The sequence below is a fragment of the Eulemur rufifrons genome, chromosome 18 (genome assembly GCF_041146395.1).
Source record: "Eulemur rufifrons isolate Redbay chromosome 18, OSU_ERuf_1, whole genome shotgun sequence".
In the NCBI taxonomy this organism is placed as follows: Eukaryota; Metazoa; Chordata; class Mammalia; order Primates; family Lemuridae; genus Eulemur; species Eulemur rufifrons.
The window spans coordinates 68,367,237-68,388,081 of NC_091000.1; the positions used below are offsets into that span (position 1 = coordinate 68,367,237).

Genomic DNA, 20,845 nt, shown 5'->3' on the forward strand with positions numbered 1-20,845 from the left:
ATTTGGTTGGGCTTTTAATTAGGACTGCACTCCATTTATAAATGATGTTGGGGACAACTGACAGCTTTAGTATATCAAGTCTTTCCATCCATGGACACATTTCGTGTCCTTTAGAAAAGTTTCGCCATGTTTGCTAATCTGTATAAACATGACATTACCTCATGTGGCTTTAATTTGCATTTCCCTGATTACCAGTTAGGTTATACACTTTTTTGGTGTATTTATTGGCTATTTGAATATTCTCTTTGGTGAAGCACCCATTCAAATATTTCATCCATGTTTTCATTGTGTTACCCTTCTTTTTCTTTTTGATTCATGAGATTTCTCTAGATTGTATGCATCCAAGTGCCTTGTCAGTTACATGTGTGTTACAGCTCGCTTCTCCCATTCTGCGGCTGGTCTTTCCAATCTCTTAATCTCTTTTGATGAATAAAAGTTTTAAAATCAAATTTATCAATGTTTGCCATTATAGTTAATACTTCTGTATCTTGTGGCAGATTCCCTACCTGAGGACAGGAAGAAACTCTCCTATCATTTTTCCAATAGCTTTCTAATTGTGTCTTTCACATCTCTGTCAGTAATCAACCTGGAATTGATTTTTTGGTATGGTATAGGGTTGGAGTCCAATTTCATTTTTGTCTCATGTGGACACCCAATTGTCTAAATATCATTTATTGAAAAGACCCTCATTTCTTCATTGCTCTACAGTGCCATCTCTGTCAAAATCAAGTTTCTGTGTGGGGATCTGTTTGGGGGTTCAAACTCTATTCCAATAGACTCTGCCTACGCTACACCAACACCGCTCTGTCTTAACTATATAGCTTCATAGTCATTCTTGGTAAGACCCTGATAAGGCAAGCCCTTCTCCAACACAAATCATGTTCCTCTTCAAGAGCATCTTGGTTATTCTTTCTCTTTGCTTTTCCATATGGATTTCAGAATGAGTTTGCCGAGTTCCACTCCCCACATGCAAACACATGCAAAACTAAAAAGTTGCCATACACATGCAAAAACTAAAAAGTTGAGATTTTTGTGGGAATTGCATTGATTCTATATATCAGATTCGGAAGAATATCTTCATAATATTGCAACTTCCAAATCATTTCATTTACTTAAGTCTTGTTTTATGCCTCTTGATAAAGGTTTATACTTTAAGAGTTACTACTTATCTTTTGTAAAATTTATTACTGCTAATTTTTTATGCTATTATAAATGGTATCTTTAAAAAAATCTTTATTTTCTAGCTATTTGTGGCCAATAAGATATAATTGATCTTGTGTATTTATTTTATAACTTTGAGTATTTATTTTACAGTTTTTAGATAAACTATTATTGACGCAAGAAGATTCTTTTGAGTTTTCCTTGTACATTTCCTATCACCTGTGAATAATGACACTTTTGTTTCTTCCTTTCCAATCCTATATTTCTTTTCTTTTGCTTATTCTTATGCATTGATTGATAATACATGTTTCAACATGTTAATATTTTGAGCATCTGCTATATTGCCTACCTTTAAACTCTTCACATCCTCTTCTACATTTTCTTCTAATTGACTTACATAAAAAGGCCTAAATATTTTTTCAATGCCTGTATGAAAAAAAAATAGTACTTTAAATTTCTTAAGCATTTTCTAACATAAAATATTTCTAACGTAAAATATTGTCTTTGAATTACTTACCTCAATCTGTGGGCAAAGCAGTAAAATAAAAATTTAAATTCCAAATCACCAACTGTGATAAAGACACTAAAGAGACTAATGCCCAGGTAGACAGAGCAAGGGATAGGATCATACTAGACACCAGGGGCTCCTGCCTGAAGGCCCGCAGTTTCTCTGGGCCGAACCAAACAGTAAACACACTTCTAAAGACACCAGCTAAACGAGGGAGGGGCCTTCTCTGCCTGGTTCTTCCCAGAGTCAGGAAAAGCTGGGTGGAGAGGGTGAAAAAAATAAAAATAAAAAATAAACAAGGGGAGGGGAAAGAAAGAAAAGCAGTGGAGGAATGAGAAGGCAGTGGAAGCAACCCCAGTGCCCTCAGACACGTGAATGGATAAACAGAACGTGGTCCGGCCACACAATGGAATACTACTCACCCTTAAAAAGGGAAAGAATTCTGACACATGATACAACATGGATGATCCGTGAGGACATTCTGTTAAGTGAAACAAGCCAGACACCGAAGGACGAATACTGAGTGATTCCACTCATACGAGGTACCCAAAGTAGTCAAATTCATAGAGACAGGAAGAGTAGAACGGGGGGTGCTGGGGGCTGGAGGAGGGAGGATGGGGAGCTGTCGGCTAGTGGGACAGAGTTTCAGTTTGGGCAGACGGAAAAGCCTTGGGGACGGGTGGTGGTGGTGGGTGCACAACAGCGTGAATGGACTCGATGCCACTGACCAGCACACTTAAAAATGGTTATGATGTTAAATTTAATGTTATGTATATTTTGACACAATTTTAAAAGTAAATTACAGGCCAGGCACGGTGGCTCATGCCTGTAATCCTAGCACTCTGGGAGGCCGAGGCGGGAGGATCGCTCAAGGTCAGGAGTTCAAGACCAGCCTGAGCAAGAGCGAGACCTTGTCTCTACTAAAAAAATAGAAAGCAATTAGCTGGACAACTAAAAATACATAGAAAAAATTAGCCGGGCATGGTGGCTCATGCCCGTAGTCTCAGCAACTCGGGAGGCTGAGGCAGGAAGATCGCTTGAGCCCAGGAGTCTGAGGTTGCTGTGAGCTAGGCTGACGCCACCGCACTCTAGCTTGGGCAACAGAGTGAGACTCTGTCTCAGGAAAAAAAAAAAGTAAATTACAAAAAAAAAAAAAGAGGCCTTATATGCCTTCATGCTTTTGAGAGAGATGGCATCTTTTCATTGAACAAAATGTTTGAAATCTAGAAAATCAGTTTGAAAATCAGTTGGAAACTACAAGTAAAGTGGAACTCAGCTTTCTGAAGGCACAAACCAAGTTCCTGACATCTTACTAGGAAAATCACCACATGGGATGCATCCTACAGAGTCACGAAAGACGCTCTTACCAGGAAATGTTGGCCGAGCTTCCGGGTCAGCTTGCCAGCAGAGCTGCATGAGGTCAGTGACCTCCTTTGGGCAGTTCTTGATGTCATCCTCATCTGGCCTGTTTCCAGACTTGATGCATATGATCAGCTGCTGCTCACAGATAGCATCTAGAAAGCAAAGAAGAGTCTAGGTTGAGACTTTCTTTTAGGTCCAGCCCCTCTCTCAGACAGGAAGGTGACAGAACTTGGACGATACTGCTGATTTATCTCTGCCTAGGCTGTGCTTGTGCTATAGCTGCCTCATTCTGGGGCAGAATGGCTTTGTGACAAGGAGCTGACATCTTCCATTACAGAGATGATCAAACAGCATTTAAATGTCTGCAGATGAAAGACAAAATTCGTAACAAAGCTGCCTGCTGGTAAACAGAACAAACGGATTATGTGGGTAAAGCCAATGGCATGCCCTAGATGTTAATACAAAGGCAAATACAGTACAGCCCTAGCCTCTATAGAGCTCAGTTTAATGAGAGTGACTTAAAATATAGAGTGATAATTGCTATTTAAGAAGGAAGGACAAGGGGTTCTGGTAACACAGCCATGACTAGAATGGAAGGTCTGTGGAGGCTTTGTTGAGTCCAGAAAAATCAGCAGGTACAGAACATCTCTTTGCAGATGCTCTTACATCTCTGCCCTGGCCCTGGCCTGTACATCCACTTGCCTCATGGTCAGATCCAGAATGGGGAAGGAGAACTCTTGAGGATTCCAGGCAAGGGACATGAATTAGACCAGCAGTTACTGAAATCATGATGCCTCCCAGAAATTACTCACTCTGTGCAGCGGCACGCTGACCAGGGAGGAGGGGCAAGGGCTAAGGCTAGGAAGGTCCTCAAGAGCCTTGTCTTCCACGCTGGGGAATCTGAACTGTATCCTGAAGGCCACAGGGAAGGATTTTCAATAGGTGACTGAGAGGGTCACATTTGCCGTTTGGGACAACCCCTTTGGCTGCCACAGGGACAGCCGACCTCGGGAGAAGCCCACAGCAGAAACAAGGAGGGGCTGAACTAATCAGAGGTCGGTGGTGGCAGAGAGAAGATTGGACAGGTTGAAGATGCATCGTGAGTCATATGGGTATCTCGAATTCATAGGTTTTGAAGTCTGATTGAATGTGGAAGAGGAAGGGCGAGGTTGAACCTGGAAAGACGCTAAGGTTTCTGGCTGGGCAACTCAGTAGCAGAATGGAGGAGATGCAACTTTCTGAACATACGAAGAGGAGTAAAGTGGGCCGGGCTGCAGGGGGAGTGTTGAGCACATGCGCTCGTTTGGGGGATGCTGCTTTGGAGAATCTTCTGGTATGAGGGAAGGACCTGACCATGAGGCAAGTGGATATCCAGGCCAGGGCCAAAGACAGAGATGTAGGAGGCATCTGCAAAGAGATGATCATTAAGTCACAGGAGTTGAGAATCACCCAGGAAGAATGTGTAGGAAAATGTCTATCAGCTTACGCACTAAACGAGCTGAAGAATGTCTCTGTTCTCCTGCACGAGCCACAACTTACTCATCTTTATGATTCCACTGTCGACAAAATTGCCCACAGTCAGGACTGGGAAAAAATAGTTTTTGAATGAAGGAGTAAAGTGAATGAGTGAAAGTATAAAGTGTATGCCTCGTAGTGTGAAAGGCTAAGTCCTCATAAGCAGAAACAGTCAAACCTTCCTGTCCAGAAAGAACCCTGGAATTTTACAACATCTCCCAAGCTTAGGTACACTACAGAGGCTTCTACTCATTTTGTAATCTCTGATTCCTAAACTGGGATTGCTCATTCATTCAACAAAAATTTGCTGAGCACCTATTATGTTCTAGGTACTATGTGTATAGATGCTGAAGAGACTGCAGTGAGTAACTCAGATGTGGTCCTAGCCCTCATGGAACTCAGAGTCTAGCGGGTAAGACTGACATTAAATGAACAAATAATTATAAATCTTAACTAATTTCATTGAAGCCCACTGTTTCATATAATAATGCTGATTAATATTAAAATCCCACTTCTCTACAAATGCCTTACTTTCGTATGGCTCCTTATTTGCAAATATTGCCCAAAGTACTATGGCAAAGCTGTACACGTCTGACTTCTCCGTGGGCTTTGCGTTGATGTCATTCAGGTGCTCCGGGGCCATGTAGTAGAGGGTGCCGCCATTTTTCTTGGAGGTGTTGTTCACTTTCCTCTGCTCATTGTGCTCCTCTTTAGTAAGTTTGCTCCATGTCTTAAAGGAAGCAACGCCAAGATCCGCTATCTGCAAAAGGGACCAAGGCAATGGGATTGTTCTGTGAAGGCTACAAGCAAAGTAGATTTGGCTTTAACTTTTGGGCTTATCCGATGTATTTGAGGTACAGTAAATTTTCCAGAAATGGTGGCACTAGGCAGGTTTATAGCAGCTACTTCCAAACAGGCTCATAGCCATCTGGAAAATCTCCCCCAAGAAACATTCACATGAAATTCTGGTATCTCAATCCTTACGCAATAAAAGGGAAGGGGAAAAGCAGAAGATATTTCTCACATGAACAACAATAAAGCATGTTTATTCAAATCTGCGCATGTTTTTCAACTATTTCTGGGACTAGAGGGAAAAACAATATTTTCTTCTCTGCAGATTTACGTAGCAGATGGTGACCAGGTACTACACCTTCTGCTTCCCCAAATGGTGTCCAGAGGCCCATGGATGCGAGTGTCCAAGGATCCCAAAGAAACACAGAGGATAAGGACTGTGGTGCTGCCAGTTTTGAGTTGGTAGCCTGAACCTAAGAGAAGACGGGATGGGAGGAAGGGAAAAGACAGACAAGAAAGCAGAGAGAAAAATACCAAGGTCAGACACAGAACAGAGACGGAGGTGGCAGGACAAAATGCCAGAACCACACAGTGAAGAAGAAACCAAAGTTGGCCGTTCCAGGTCTGCCTCTGGGAATCCAAGCAAGCATCTGGAGATGAATTTTGGCACATGATCATCTAAAATTAACAGATTCTAACCTAGAATAGAAGAGATAAGATATTGATTTAAAGAAAGACCCTTCTTTATAGACATAGAAATAAACATCTGTCCCAGATGAGGGCAAAGTGCTAGAAGCAGAATCTTCTGGTAGAGAAGGACACCTGGGCCAGGAGGCCCTGGGTTCCCCCGTGATGTCACTTCCCCTTTCAGATTCCTGTGCTTGGATTCCTGCGGCCAAAGCCAATTAGATGAGATGTCCCCCTAGTTAAACCCTGCCCTTGCATGGACAAAAGACACATCCCTTTCCCTTGTTCCCTTTACTATAACGGAAAGAGTTATCAAAAAGAAACTGATTTTTTTTAATGCAGATGGAAGTAAACAAATAAAAATTATAAATCAGCCAAATTTCAAAACAGGTTTTTGATGCCAAAATGGCCAACTCACTACTGATCTGTCTCTCAGGTCATATCTGAAATCTAAGGATTTTCTGCACACACCTTCACATTACCCTGCATTTCCAGAGGAGGAGAGTCTTGCTCACATAGATCTCCTGGGGAAAATGATGAGGAAAATGGCCCATTCCTAGATGAACAAGGTTAAGTCTTGAATGTTTCAATCGTCTGTCTAACAGAGGAGGAAAACACACTCCAGGAAAGAGGTTTTCTCATCTACCCCATTCAGTTCCACTCCTCCCATAAGATATGAGTTACATCCTGCCAGCTATCTCCTGACCCCATTAAGCCTGCATCTTTCCTTTCAAACCTCGGTACAGCCTTCTGGCACCACCACCACCAGTTATAAGCTGAGCCAGGTCTTCCTTTACCATCTACCATCTACGAGAATGGACTTACAGTGGAAAATTAAAACTAAAAATTAGCCAACCTTCTAGAAGCCTACAGCTTATGGTTTACCTTAATGTGGAAGTCACCATCAACAAGGATGTTTTCGGGCTTCAGGTCCTTGTGTATCACACCTTCTCCATGTAAGTAGCACATGCCTTCAATGGTCTCCGCAATAATCCTTCCTTTTACAGAAAGTGGGATACTGATCTAAAATAAGTGACATTAAGTCTATGAAATGCAAAGGTAATCAAATAAGCCAAAGCAACTGTTTCACAGGAATAAAAATCTGTCCCAGACTAGGCGGAGGGGCGGGACCTGGACCTGAGGGCAGGTTACCAGGCTTCCTCCTAGCAGACGCTCTGCAGCACTGCCGTGACTGTGGGGCAGGAGAGAGTTCATTCCAGGGCCAAGGCACTCATGCTGCATTTGTCACTGTAAAAACAAAAATTCCATGCCAATCCGGTAAAATATAAAAATGCTATAAAATTAAGCTCCTTGAGAACAAAAACATATATTATTTTTATCATTTAAGATTGTATCCTTAGTATCTAGGGTGGTACCTGGAATGTTTGTTGAACGAATAGATGAATAAATATACAAACAAACATTTTCTATTGTATACTCATATGATGTGACAGTATATTTATTTTAAATATGGGAACAATGTCATGGTAATGTACATGTGAATTAACTTAAGGGAAAAAAGAATACAAAGGAATAGGTTCACACTGATTACAGCCATGTAAAAATTAATCTGTGAGATAAACATCATGCTAAAACTATGCCGAAGTTAATTAACATCAATTTGGTGGCCTTATGTCAGATACTTCAGGTCTTTGTAGAGTCTGAGGTTACTCACACTCATAACTATATTCTAGTTATATGAACACCCATGTTAACATAATATAAACAATTCCAGTTTCTAGTACAGTGATTAAATTTTAGTTTTGCTTAACTCTGAAAAGCCAGTTTATTAAATTAACAGGATGTTTCCTAAAAATGTATGGGTGTGTTGGTTACTGGTTAACAGGAAAATAATTTTAATGATGAACGTTAGATTCCCAAGTCGACTCCTCAAACCATATTTAGGACATAATGTAGCTGTCCATCAATACCAATGTATTGACAGCTTGATCACCATCACACAGAAAGTAGAAAAAAGATATTTTTTCCCTTCTTCCTTGGCATACCTTTGGACTTAGGAAAAAATTCTGAGCAAGCAAAGGGCCCCCCTCCCACCCGCTTTCTGCTTCTTTCTTTCAGGTCCTCCTGACTTCCTGCCTGAGCCTGCAGTCCCGGGGGGCTTCTCTCCCAATCACAATGCCTGCTTCAAACAGCAGATCTTAGCTGGATTGGGGAGGAAAGCAATCTGATCAAACCATGATCCATGTTTATTATGATCAATGAATCAATCTTATTCTTCCCGAAGGTATTTTCAACAAATGTCTGTTCACTTGGCAATCGTGGGGTGGGGAGAAGGTGGAAAAGGGGGAGTATCTGTGATAAAGGCAGCCACATCCCACCACTCTTCACATACAATCTACGTTCTGGTGGAATCCAGTGCTTTACGGTTCTCCCAGCTTAGCAGACTCTCCATGCCTGGAATTCTCTATTTCAAAAACACCTACTTGTCCTTCAGACTGGAAGCCTGTGTCTATCCTGGCAGGTGGGCACCTCTCCTCTCCACTCCACAGCAGGGCCCCAAGTACGTCTATCAAAGCACCGTCCCCGTCACCGCTCACTGACCTACCTGCCTTTTCCTGTCTCCAGCCTGCTGGCTACCGGCTAGTTCCTGAGAAACTAGCACAAGGCCTTCATCTTACTAGGCTCATAAACTTTTACGATGTTTTAAAATTCTTTGGTTTGAGTAAACAATTTTTATTTTCGTGTTTTAAATCTCATCCTATGTTGTTGCCACTAATGTTCTACATTCAACCTAAAATAAAAATTTCTTGAATGGTATCAAATTACAACCACTAATACTCCATCTTCTCTCACACTCATGTATAGTGTACACAACTTAGTCAATCAATCCATATTTGTCACAGTCATTTACAGTGCAGATGCTTTCATCAGTCAACCCGTATTTGTCATCCATGGTGCATATACCCCACATGAGACCACGTGCTTCATGAAGACAGGGCCCAGCTCTGGACCGTGGATTGCAGAGTGGCTGACGGGTATGGTAGACAGCCAACCACAGTACTAAGACACAGACTGCATGACACAGAGGACTGTCAGCAGGATTGAGAGGACAGAGACCACCCCCAGGACAGTGAAAGGCAAAGAAAATTTAACGAGGACTGACTTCAGAAAATCCACATTACTAAGCAATTCACAAAGGGATTATTTTATACCAGCGAGGCACAAATGAACAGCGCATGGCAGCCCTGCCAGACGGCCAGGCCGGGTGCTGGGCGCAGGAGTGCGCGAGGTGGAGACCCCTACCTCGGCTTTCAGCACACGCATCAGGTTGCCCTTCTCCATGTACTCCATGATCAGGGAGTAGTTCCCCTCTTCTATGATGAGGCCCAGGAGCTTCACCACCCGGCTGTGCCTCAGTCTGTTCATCATCTTCCCCTCCTCAAGGAGGGACTCGTTGTACCTGCGGGTGGGAAAGGAGCCGCGCTGAGACGACCAGAGCCAGCGCCCCAGACCCCTGCCCGCACCTCCCGTGCACCACGTCACGTGTGCGTCGGTCATACTCCTGGGTGTGTTCTGATCTCTTCCAGGCACTGACCACGAGCCTTGGAAGGCAGAGCAGTTTCTCATTCATCTCTATAGCCCGCCTGCCCAATAACTAGCATTGCATGCTCAAGAAATGTAAAACCAATGAATGAATGAATGAAAAGGATGTGAACAGCAGTAATGTAACCTGAAAAAAAGATTGTGCTGCAGGAGTTGGAGGTTACAGTGAGGTATGATCACACCACTGCACTCCAGCCTGTGCAACAAAGTGAAACTCTCTCTAAATGAAAAAAAAAGATTGTGCTGGACAGTACAACAAAAAACACAGCCTCTCTCCTAACCACTCTGGCAAGGAGAGAGGTACCACCACTCCACTGATGGCTATAAAGAGGGGGTTCTTGGAACCTTTCAGGAATGAACTGCCTTTTTTTTTTCATACTTAGGGCTGGTCCTCACCAAAAATGAGAAGCGAATTTATCTATTTTCACTGATACCTCCTGTTTTCTTCTCACTGCCTCCCTTACCACTCTTATCTTTTTGTTTTTCTCAATTTCCTTCCCCTTCATTTCTCTTCCATTATTTACTAGCCACACCCAGCCTCAGAATCCCCATCGGTGATAACAACAGGTGTCATCACCCCTGACACCACACCAGTGTTGGGCTCATCCCCACACTGACCCGCACCTCCACAATAGCCACTTTCCCTGGCCAGCTTGGAGCTGGGCCCACCCACCTCTGCTCCCAACTCACTCAGTGCGCTTGGGCCCCGTGTAGACCTTTTTCATTATCACGAGTCCATGGGTTCTGTGGAAACACAAAGACACCTTCCCGAAGCCTCCACTGTCCAGATCTTCCCTCTCCAGGAAGTCACTGGATTTCATCTTAATGTCATCCAAGGACATGTCTGGTTGCCTTCTGAATGCTCAAAATTATACTTTTTTTCCCTCTGTAAAGAAACCTGCCTGTAAAGAAAACAGAAGCTAACTCAGGACAAAAACATACATTTTTATAAAGTCCCACCACATGCTTGCTGTGCCTTTGTTTTTTTTTTGAGAATAGACTTATAGTCTGTAAAATGAGCTATTTTTCATATTTCTAAGAATCACCGAAAGACCCTGATTTTTATTCCTTCAGACTTTTCATTTCTGGCAATATGGAGCACTAGAAAATCTTAAAAACCCTCCCGCCACTAAAGGACCTGTATGTGTTGGATAACATAATGCAAACATCCATTCAAATGCACAGCAGAGCTCAGTGGAAAGGAAAAGAACTCTAGAGACAGAAAACAAAAACAAAAACAAAAAAACAGGGCACCAGGTGTGAGCAGTGGCCCACATGGCAGCCCTGTGGGGCACTAACCAACCTCACCATCCGGAAGTCGGGGCTTAAAGCCCAGCCAGGGACAGGAGCTGAGGTCACAGCATGCAAGAAAAGAGGGCTGGAATGAAGACTCCCCCCTTTACACGGCACCGCTCAGAGTGCTACCCCTCCATGAAAAGATGAACTAGGAAAAAAGCAGCTTATCAACCAACGAACGTATTTGTCTTGGATTAGACATGGAGCATTTAAACAAGTCTGTGTGAATTCATAACCTTGGGCCTGTCTTCCAACAGATTTGGGCTTTGAATTGAAGCTCATAAGATAAGGCAAGGACTCCCCAAGCTAAGAACTTTATACAGGAAGTGGTCACAGGCTGACAACATGCTGAGGTTACAAAGTTAAAGCAAACACAACACCAAGCCAGACAGGATTCCCCCAAATAAAACTTACTTTAACATGAGCCCTCTTTCAAAAATTATAAAACACAAAAGAAAAAATTCACCATGAGCCAGACCCTGCAAATGCAACAAATAGCAGTACTCGGCACCAAAGAACTTCAGGTAAATGAACTATTGAATAGCATTGGAAAATAAATAATGTTAAAGTAATTATGAACAAAAAAAGGAATGTGAGGAATATGAAAAGGACAATGCACTCTCTAAAAGGAATAGGAAGATGTGAAAAAGGATGAAAATTTGGAGAACCTGTCCGACAGTGCTGTGAAGTATATGATGTCAAATCTCAAAACAGAACTATCTGGTTCACCCTTGTTCCTTCTTTTCTTCCATTTATTCATATTCATTCATTTTCCCCAAACTGAAATGAAGAATAAAAATCCATGGGGAATCACAATGAGATACCACCATACACCAGCCAAGATATCTAAAATTAAGACTGACAGCACCAAATACTGGCAAAGGTGGGAAGCAACCAGAATTCTCATACATTATTGGTAGGAGTATAAAATGGTACAACCATTTGAGAAAAAGGACTGGCAAAGAGCTTTGTGGCAAAACAGAAACTCCATGCATACCAACAGGACATACACACTGGGGTGTGTGTCCATGTGTGTGCGCACACACATGAGTGTGCATGTCTGTGTTTTGAGTGGGGGGGAGGGGGTAGAAGAGGGGTTATGAATGTTTTATATTCCAGAAATACCTGCATCTCAATACAGACAGTGAAAAATACCATTTGATAGGGCATGAAATATTGACATTTCGAAGGTCATCAAAATAGCACCTACATATTTTACATTTCATAATGCATATATTTTGCTTATAAGACTAAATGTACTTTATAAGTATGACTCAGCAATTCCAATGCCAAGAGAAATGAAAATGTGTGTCCAAAAAGACCTATACAATGTTCATAGCAGCTTTATTCGTAATAGTACCAAACTGGAAACAGTTGTCCATCAATAAAGAGAATGGGTAAAAAACAAAAAAAACAAAACTGTGGTATATTAACACAATAGGATACTACTAGCAATAAAAATGAACTATTAATACACAAAACAGCATGAATGAAATGCAAAAAACATGACGCTGAGTGAAAGAAGCCTTATACAAAAGCATATATACTATATAATTTCCATTTATATGAAGTTCCAGAACAGTCTAAACTAATCTGTGTTGGAAAAAGAACACTGGTTGCCCATGGGCAGGGTGAGGCTCGAGATGGGGCATGAGGGAGCTTCCTGGGGTGCTGGTGATGTTCTATAGTGTCAGTGAGGGCTAGAGTTGGACAGGCATATGCATTTGTCAATACTCAGCAAATGTAGTTTTAAGAATTGCAGGTAAATTTTACACCAAAAGGAAAACCTGTAAACACATGGAACCCTAGTTAATGGTAAGCATGCTGAATTATGTAGGCAGATCTGTACTGCTATCTGCAATTTACTTGGACATGCATCAACAAATCAGACAGACTGATGGACAGCCATGGGAAAACGGAGAGGGGCAGCTACGTGACGAAGCAAGAGCGTAAGATGATACCAATAAAGGGTATCGGGGAGTTCATCGTAAAACCTTTTCAACTTTGCACTTTGATGTTTTTCATAATAAATGTTGGAGGGCAGGGAGGTAAAGAATAAAAAGTACCTTGAGGAGGGGGGTCTGAAAACAGTCTTGTCCAGTAGCCTGCTGCAGGTGGCTCAGGTGACCAGCCTCCTGCACAGTGTCCAAAGGCTTCGGGCTGGCCCTGCCGAGCAAACGAGGCCCACATAGCAGCTTCTACAGGCTACCTTCCCCACGATGCTGAAGACACTGCCCAGCAGGAGGAAGTGCCCTTGGGGAAGAGAAGGAGGCTGCCTGGATAAAGGCGGGAGACTGAGGAGCCCGAGGTGAGGCAGGGGGTGAAGGTGAGGCAGCAGGAGCTGGAAGGACACCATGAGCCTTCCTGTCATGCACGTGAATTCTAGCTCTGTGACTCATTAGCCCTGTGACCTCAGGGAACTTAAGCCTCAACTTCCTCATCTGATAAATGAAAGAATAATGACCCCCTCACAAAACTGCTAAAGATTGTATGAGAAAGCAATATACGGGAAGACATCCTTGTTGCCTGCTTTATGGCTATGGCTCTGGCTCTGGCCTGGCCGCCCACCCAGGCTTCCAGAATGCCAACGTGCAGCTGGCATCACTCTGCTCAGCAGGTCTCTACTGACCAATCCTCGTGAGGATGAGATCGGGGTGGGGGCAGACAGAGGGCATAAAAGTCAGGACATTGATTTTATGCCTCCTTTTCCGTTTGCTGTAGATCCCAGGAGCAGGCACAACTTCCCCATCACATGTGGTAATCTGTCCTGCCCTCCGCTGCTGCCCTCCTAGGGCACCTTCTCCCAACCTCTGGCTGACTAGATGTTGCTCATTCTTCAGGTCTCAGCAAACTGGCATTTCCTGAGGGAAGCCATCCTAAGTTTTCCCATTAGACATTTATACAGCACCATGTACTTTTCTCCTGCAACGGTTATGACAGCTGTAATTTGAAAATTTTTTTCCATGAAGCTCACAGAAGACAGGAAACTGTCCTGTGCACTGTCTCCAGTGCCATGGAACCCAACATGACAGCTGATCATTAAATGGATAAGTATTTTTTAAAAAGAACTCAATTAAACTATCTAAAATATTTTAAAGGATATAGTTAAATGAATGATAGCATATTCATGAGACAAAATATTATATAGCCTTTCAAAACTTTTCAAGGAATAAATCTGTAAAAATAATACATATTTATATTTGAATATATCTCTCTGTGTGTGTATATATGTAAGCAGATATAGATAAATGTACAGGAAAAAAGATATAGGGAAAGACACCAAAATGTTAACAAGAATTACATCTGGATGGTAATTTGTACTTTCTTTTTTACATTTTTACTACATTTTCCAAATTTTCTACAATAAACACAAATTAAGTCTATAATAAAAATTTTATTTTTTGAAACGAATAACTTCTTGACTCAGTAGTTCTTTACTCTAAGAAATTATTTAAGAAATCAGAGATGCTGATAAAGTTTATGTACAAGGATGCTCCTGGTAACATTAAATAGAACAGCAAAAGCACACAAAATAATTAACATGTACAAAGGAGAGGTTGAGTTATGGCCCATCCATACTCTGAAATATGTCTAGGAGTTTTCAAAAATGATACTGTATAAGAACGCTTAATAACATTAAAAAATGCTCACAAACAGTAAGGAAATAGGAACTACAACATGCCCTGAAATCTTTTGCCCAAATGGCATGAGGACTTTATGAGGAATGCTACTTGGTATCTTTGTCTCAGTCCAGGCCACGTGTCCTCAAATTTGTCAAGACCAAACAGGACTTGCAGTGCCACCTGTCTGTGCGGTGGAGCTCAGGGGAAGGAGGCCTCCAGGGGGGTCCGCCAGACTTTGTGAGCTCAGTTCCTGACCCAAGTCAGTTCTCCTTATAGTCTTGCCATGCTAGTTCAGTCAGATCTCAATCATATACATCATTTGCATGGTTTCCAATGATTTCTTTTGTTTTTACTATCCTCCCCCAACCCCTTTTTCCCTCATGGACAATTCAACCTTATAAGCACTGGGTATCTTAGGAAGGCCTTGTGAGCAGTTTAGTGAAGGATACCCACGAGCCACAAAAACACTGAATTTAGGCAGGTTATATAGCCATGTTACATAGCCATGTTATTACATAGCCACGTTACAGAGCAATTAATGAAGGCATACTAATTTCAGCTAATAATGTAATTGTGTGCATTTTAACGGCATTTGTTAATGTTTTTGAATAAATGGATATTAATTCAGGGACTCAGGGAAGTGATCTTTTACTATTGAAATTAATGGGAAATTCCAAGAAATTTCGGATATTACCTTCTAAGGCAGGATCAATCTATATATCAATATTCTAACTAATTTGTCCCCATTTCTCCATGATAACCATGCATAACGAGACTATGATAGAAAATGTTGGTTGCCTACCTGCCATTGCCCCCTTTTTCCCTGCTAACAGAACTCTGATTTTACTCGGGTATCCAAGTGACCAAAGGACTTCTCCAAGGTTCTTTGATTATAGCAGCCTGGTGCTTTGCCCAGATAAACAAGAGCTCTGAGCAAGGAAGGGCCTAATGATCATCAAGAGACAGACTGAAATAGAGTTTAAACAAGTATTATCACCTACATGAGCACATTATGACCGGTGAAGTAAATTTTATCATGATTTCAACTTACAAATGAAGAAACTAAGATTTGGAGCTAAATGATTCACTTAATGTACTAGATTCTGGAATCAAACCTTTGTCCTGATGCTCAAACTTTCGCTCTCAATTCACTAACACATGCTGTTTCTCTAGATAGCAAACATTTTTGACTTTGGAAAAATCCAGATGCAAAGACTCAATCTTACAGCCTTACTCACCTATATTAAATAAGTATACTATAGTCAGAAACAAGGGAATGTACAGAATTTCAAAAACACAGGAAATATATGGTTCAAAATCAACATTGTACAGATTAATACAGTCAACCATTTTTTCCAAAATATAATAACCAACCAAAGCATGGGAAATTATATATTTTTTTCAAATTCCTGGATCATATTATGGAAAATGTTATGGATCAACAAGCACTACATAGTAGCTTGCCCAGTTTGGGCTATTTTAGGAATTTTTCTTAATACTCATTCAGATTCACAATCCTGAAAGTATAACATATTTCTGGGGCAAAATATAATGCACATAGATGAAAACTAAAATTAATTGTTTTTGGTGTTTTATCAATAAAAATAATGATGGGACATTCCAAATTTCATTTTAAACAAGTCTCATCTTCACTTTGGTGTATGGAAGAGCTGCAGTACTCCACAAATCTAGCTGATCACAATTTCCTCCTTACTCAGTGCACCTTCCTGGCAGTCACAAAACGTGGACAAGTACTAAGTCACTGTACATGTCAAAGTTCACTGCCTGCCTTGGTTTCTTCAAGTGTAAACAAGGGAAGAACTAATAGTGGCCTAAAGACACTGAGGACTTCAAAATTCCTTGATTAGAACAGCCTCACGCTTTGCCCAAGACAAACGATCACGGAACAGCCAAATGACCCCAGACCTACCCCCACCCATCCTTGCGAGGCTTTGTCGCGCAGCCTATCCGCTTCCGAACCCTGAAAAGAGTCTGTAGGACTTCATAAAAGCCACTGACGACCAAAGCAGCCTCCTCCTAGGGTTATGACATTCGTCCCTTCAGCCGCTGTTGACCGCTCCTTTCCCATTTGCCAGCGGACGTCTAAGATTTCGCAGGAATACTCTTAATGGGCTTCCCAACCAGCTGCGGTCCCAAGTGCAACACCAAAAGACCCTTTCCAAGGGTTCATGAGAAGTCCCATGCAGGGACAGAACTATGCAAAAGCAGGCACTACTTTTTCTTAATGATACTACATAACAACCCATCGTCCCTTCAAGGACAACAACGCCGTTCACACCAAAGCGACTATTCCACCGCCACACCCTAGTCGTGGCCCGAGGGCAGGTCTTCGCCCTCCCGACTTGCGCCCAGGTCTCGGGCGACAGAGAGCGTCGCCGCTTGCGCCACAGGTGCCAACCGGCAGCCGGACTTCCGGGACCCCGCCCCCGCCCCCGCCCCGCGCAGGCCCCGCCCCCGCCCCCGCGCGCACCCGGTGTCGGAAAGGGGGGCCGCTACCCGGAAACCCGCTGCCGGCGAGCTTGGCGGCGGCCGCGGCCTCCGCGCAGACACACTGGAGAATTACTTTCGGTTCTGCGGCGCATTTGCGGGGCCCCGGGTGAGGGAAACAGGGGCGCTGGGAGAGTTAGCGGTTAATCCAACGCCGGGGCAGTCTCGCCGGGCGGGCTGGGGCAGGGTGCCCAAGCCCGGACGAGGGGGTCCCCGGGCCTGGGCTCGGTGGGCTCGGGAGTGGCCGCCCCGCGCCCGCCCGCTCACCGCGCCCGGCTCCGTGGCCCCGCCGTCCAGCCGCGCTCCCTCGATCCCGCCCGGACAGCCGTGCTCGGGCGTCCTGACGTGTGGGCCGCCGGGACAGCCGCGCTCCGGGAGGCCGGTCGGTGGCCGCGCGTCCGCGTTGAGTGCGTTCGGCGGGAGGGCGTGGACTGCGCGCTCTGCCTCCTCCCGCCGAGAAGGAGGACTGTCAGAGCGCCCGCCCCGCCGCCAGCCAGGCCTTGTTCCCACATTTTAGAGACCCGAGCTCTCTTGCCAGCTAACGGGGCGCGCTTTTACCTTGTTTCAAGCGAATCGGTAGGTCTAAAGAAAAGAAGACACAGAAACCTCTGCTCGCGGAGGGGAGGCGGCTTGACCTAGCGGAAAGCACTGGCTGGGTTACAGTGGGGACACTGTCTAGGAGTGTCCGGGTGCTCTGCGGATTAGCATACCCAAATTACCATTCATCTCCCTTCACCTGTAGAGTGCGCTTACAGAGGAAGAAATGTGATGATTATTTCACAGCCCTTTAAAATGTGAAGTTTAAAGCAAAATTGAAAATACTTGTGTTATACTAAAAAGCAAGTTATAAAATGTGCACATGATCACAAATTGTAACAAGATATATATGTAAAGAGAATGAGAACATAAGCCACAGACTGGGAGAAAATATTTGCAAAAGACATACCTGATACAGGATTGTTGCCCAAAATATACAAAGAAATCTTAAAGTGTAACAATAAGAAAATGCACAACCTGATTAAAAGTGGGCAAAAGAGCTAAACAGACACCTCACCATACATATATGCATATGAAAAGATGCTCAACATCATAGGTCACTAGGAAATTGCAAATTTAAAAAACTGAGATAGTAATACACACTTACTAGAATGACTAAAATCCAAAACACTGACAACACCAAATGCTGATGAGGATGTGGAGCAACAGTAACTCTCACTCTTTTCCAGTGGGAATGCTAAATGTTACAGCTACTTTGGAAAACAGTTTGGCAGTTTCTTGCAAAGCTAAATAGTCTTACCATAGGATTCAGCAATTGCACACTGAAATGAGTTGAAAGCTTGTGTCCATACAAACACGGGTACACAAATGTTTACAGCAGCTTTATTCATAATTTCCAAAACTTGAAGGCAACCAAGATGTCCTTTACTAGGTGAATAGATAAAAAAAAAAAAAAGCTATGGTATAACCATACAACAGAATCTTATTCAGCACTAAAAAATTAGCTATCAAGCCACAAAAAGACATGGAGGACTCTTAACAGTATATTTCTAAGTGAAAGAAGCCAATCTGAGAAGACAGCATAATGTATGATTCCAACTATATGACATTCTGGCAAAGACAAAACTATGGAGACAGTAAAAAAAAGGTCAGTAGTTGCCATGGGGTTACAGGGAGGGAGGGATGAATACGTGGACCACAGGAGACCTTTAGGGCTTGTATAGTCTGATACGACAATAGTGGATAAATGTCATGATACATTTGTCAAAGGTATATAGAATGTATAACACAACGAGTGAAACCTAACAAACTCTGGACTTTGGATGACAATGATAAATCTATGCTAGTTCATCAGTTGTAAAAAATTTACCACACTGATGCAGGATGTTGATGGTAGGGGAGGCTTTGAGGGGACAGGGTGGGAGGGGATATGTTCTTCTCCCTCAATTTTGCTGTAAAACTAAGAGTGCTAAAACATAAAGTCTATTAATTATTGTTAAAAAGATCTGTACATATGAAAAGAGATTAAAGGGATACCTGTTCATTCAACAAACCTTTCTGTCTACTGTATGCCAAGCAGGTACTAGCTAAGAGTATCCGGTGGTAGATACAAGTGGTACAAAAAGGAATTCATTCCTTCAATAAACATTTACTGAGTACCTGTTCTAGGCACTAAAGACCCAGTTATGAATCAAAGACAAAACTCTCTACACTGCATTCAAGGAGCTTACATTCTAATGGGAAAGACAGAAAGAGTTCCTGCATATCACTATCCTCTGGACATCATGTGACCTTCAAACACTGGAAGTTGGGCTGGGACAACTGTGTGGGGTTTTTGGTTTTTTTTTGTTTGTTTGTTTGTTTTTTTGCTGCGTTCTGTTTTGTCTTCAATGTTCTTGCTAACTCAGAAACGTGGGTTTGAGAGCTTTACTCATTAGTACCACCAAAGCCATGAGAGTAGACTGCACATGAGGGGAAGGGACTCATCCCTGTAGAATGCCAGAACAGAAAGGCAAGCAGGAACAGTCAAAGGGGAGGCAGTAAAACCAGCGAGAACAAGGAGGCAGCAGCTGTGAAGCCAGTGGAGGCAACGTGTGAATGCAACTGGGCAGGTCTGTTGGCCACCTACCTGAAACCCAGCACACACCTGCCACCACCCCAGACCACAGTTCCCAGTGTCCTTGGTAATGAGACCCTCACTCACCCAGCTGCTCCCCTGAGACCCTGGGAGGCCTCCCTGACTCCTTCCCATCTCTCCCTCGTCCCCCCACACCCATCACCAAGGCCTCCTGTCCCCAAGTCTCTCTCCAACCTGTGCAGTTCCGGTCCTGTGCCCAGTCTGGACCATGCAGGCTCCCTCCAGAGCCTCTGGTCTCCCTGCAGCCACTCCCCACTGTGCCCAGGAAACTGCAAACCAAACCACTGCAGAAGCCTTGGGACAATAAACAGAACCGGCTCCCCCCACCCCACCCCAGACACAGACAGTGACACACACACACACACACACACACGCACGGCATCCTGAGAGGAGAACAGTGTCTTGATCCTTTTACCGCTCCCCTGAACCTCCCCTGTCCCTAAGGATGGTCTCAAAGTCGCCTTATTGAAGTGGCTTCGCCAAGGCGCCCGCCCCTGCCCAGGCCTCGCTCCCCCCCACAGCCTCCAGCTCTGGCCGCCCTGACCCCTTTCAAAGTCATCTCGCAGCCTTTGCAAACACGGCTTATCCCACTTAGAAGGCCCACCTCCGTCACCAGGTTAATCCCACTCCCCTTCCCAGCTCCACTAGCGATCGCAGCCCCGGCCCCCTCCCACGCGACACCTCCCCAGCGCGACCGTTGTCCCCGTGCGTGTGGCCCCCACCACACTGGGCGCTGCAGCAAGGGCTGTGTGTGGCAACGTCCATTCTAGGCCTTGCAGGGGTGGCCAGGAACAAGCAGGGCTCCCTCAGTTTGGCCGCGCTACTGAGAGCGACAGGATGGGTGAGGAGCGCTCGGATTTGGAACAGGAGACGGGTGATTTAAAGGACAGGGAAGAGGTAGGACGGACGTCCTTCTGCGGATCCCTGAGGGGAGAGGAGCGGTGAGAAAATGGGGCGGCAGGTGGGGACGGGGCTGCAGGGCGAGGACCGAGGCCGGGAGAGGGCAGGGGGTAGGGACAGCGCCCGGGGCTCGCGGGGACCGCGCGGCACCGCTCCGGGGCCAGCCCGAGGCACAGCCCGGCTGCGCCACCACCAGCCGCCGCGCGAAACAGGACATTTCTGCTCCGAGACAGCTGCCCGAGCCGAGCTAACGCTCCCGTCCTCGGTCCATCCCTCAGCGTCCGCCTGCGGGTC

At 44.2% G+C, this 20,845-nt stretch overlaps 1 protein-coding gene across 2 annotated transcripts in view; it reads right to left on the bottom strand.

The window, feature by feature from the left end:
- RIPK1 (receptor interacting serine/threonine kinase 1) overlaps nucleotides 1-20,845 on the bottom strand; it is a 35,187-nt gene that overhangs the window by 14,212 nt on the left and 130 nt on the right. Inside the window, exons 1-7 of one of the 2 annotated variants that reach the window (XM_069493067.1) lie at nucleotides 17,284-17,405; nucleotides 10,280-10,491; nucleotides 9,290-9,446; nucleotides 6,911-7,048; nucleotides 5,078-5,306; nucleotides 3,037-3,183; nucleotides 1,511-1,587 (exon numbers count right to left, since the gene is read on the bottom strand). In XM_069493067.1, coding sequence (XP_069349168.1) covers nucleotides 1,511-1,587; nucleotides 3,037-3,183; nucleotides 5,078-5,306; nucleotides 6,911-7,048; nucleotides 9,290-9,446; nucleotides 10,280-10,431 — 900 coding nt within the window. In that variant the 5' untranslated portion in view covers nucleotides 10,432-10,491; nucleotides 17,284-17,405. Of the gene's footprint in view, nucleotides 1-1,510; nucleotides 1,588-3,036; nucleotides 3,184-5,077; nucleotides 5,307-6,910; nucleotides 7,049-9,289; nucleotides 9,447-10,279; nucleotides 10,492-17,283; nucleotides 17,406-20,845 lie in introns of those variants that run through there. The other variant, XM_069493069.1, reaches the window with a different exon arrangement.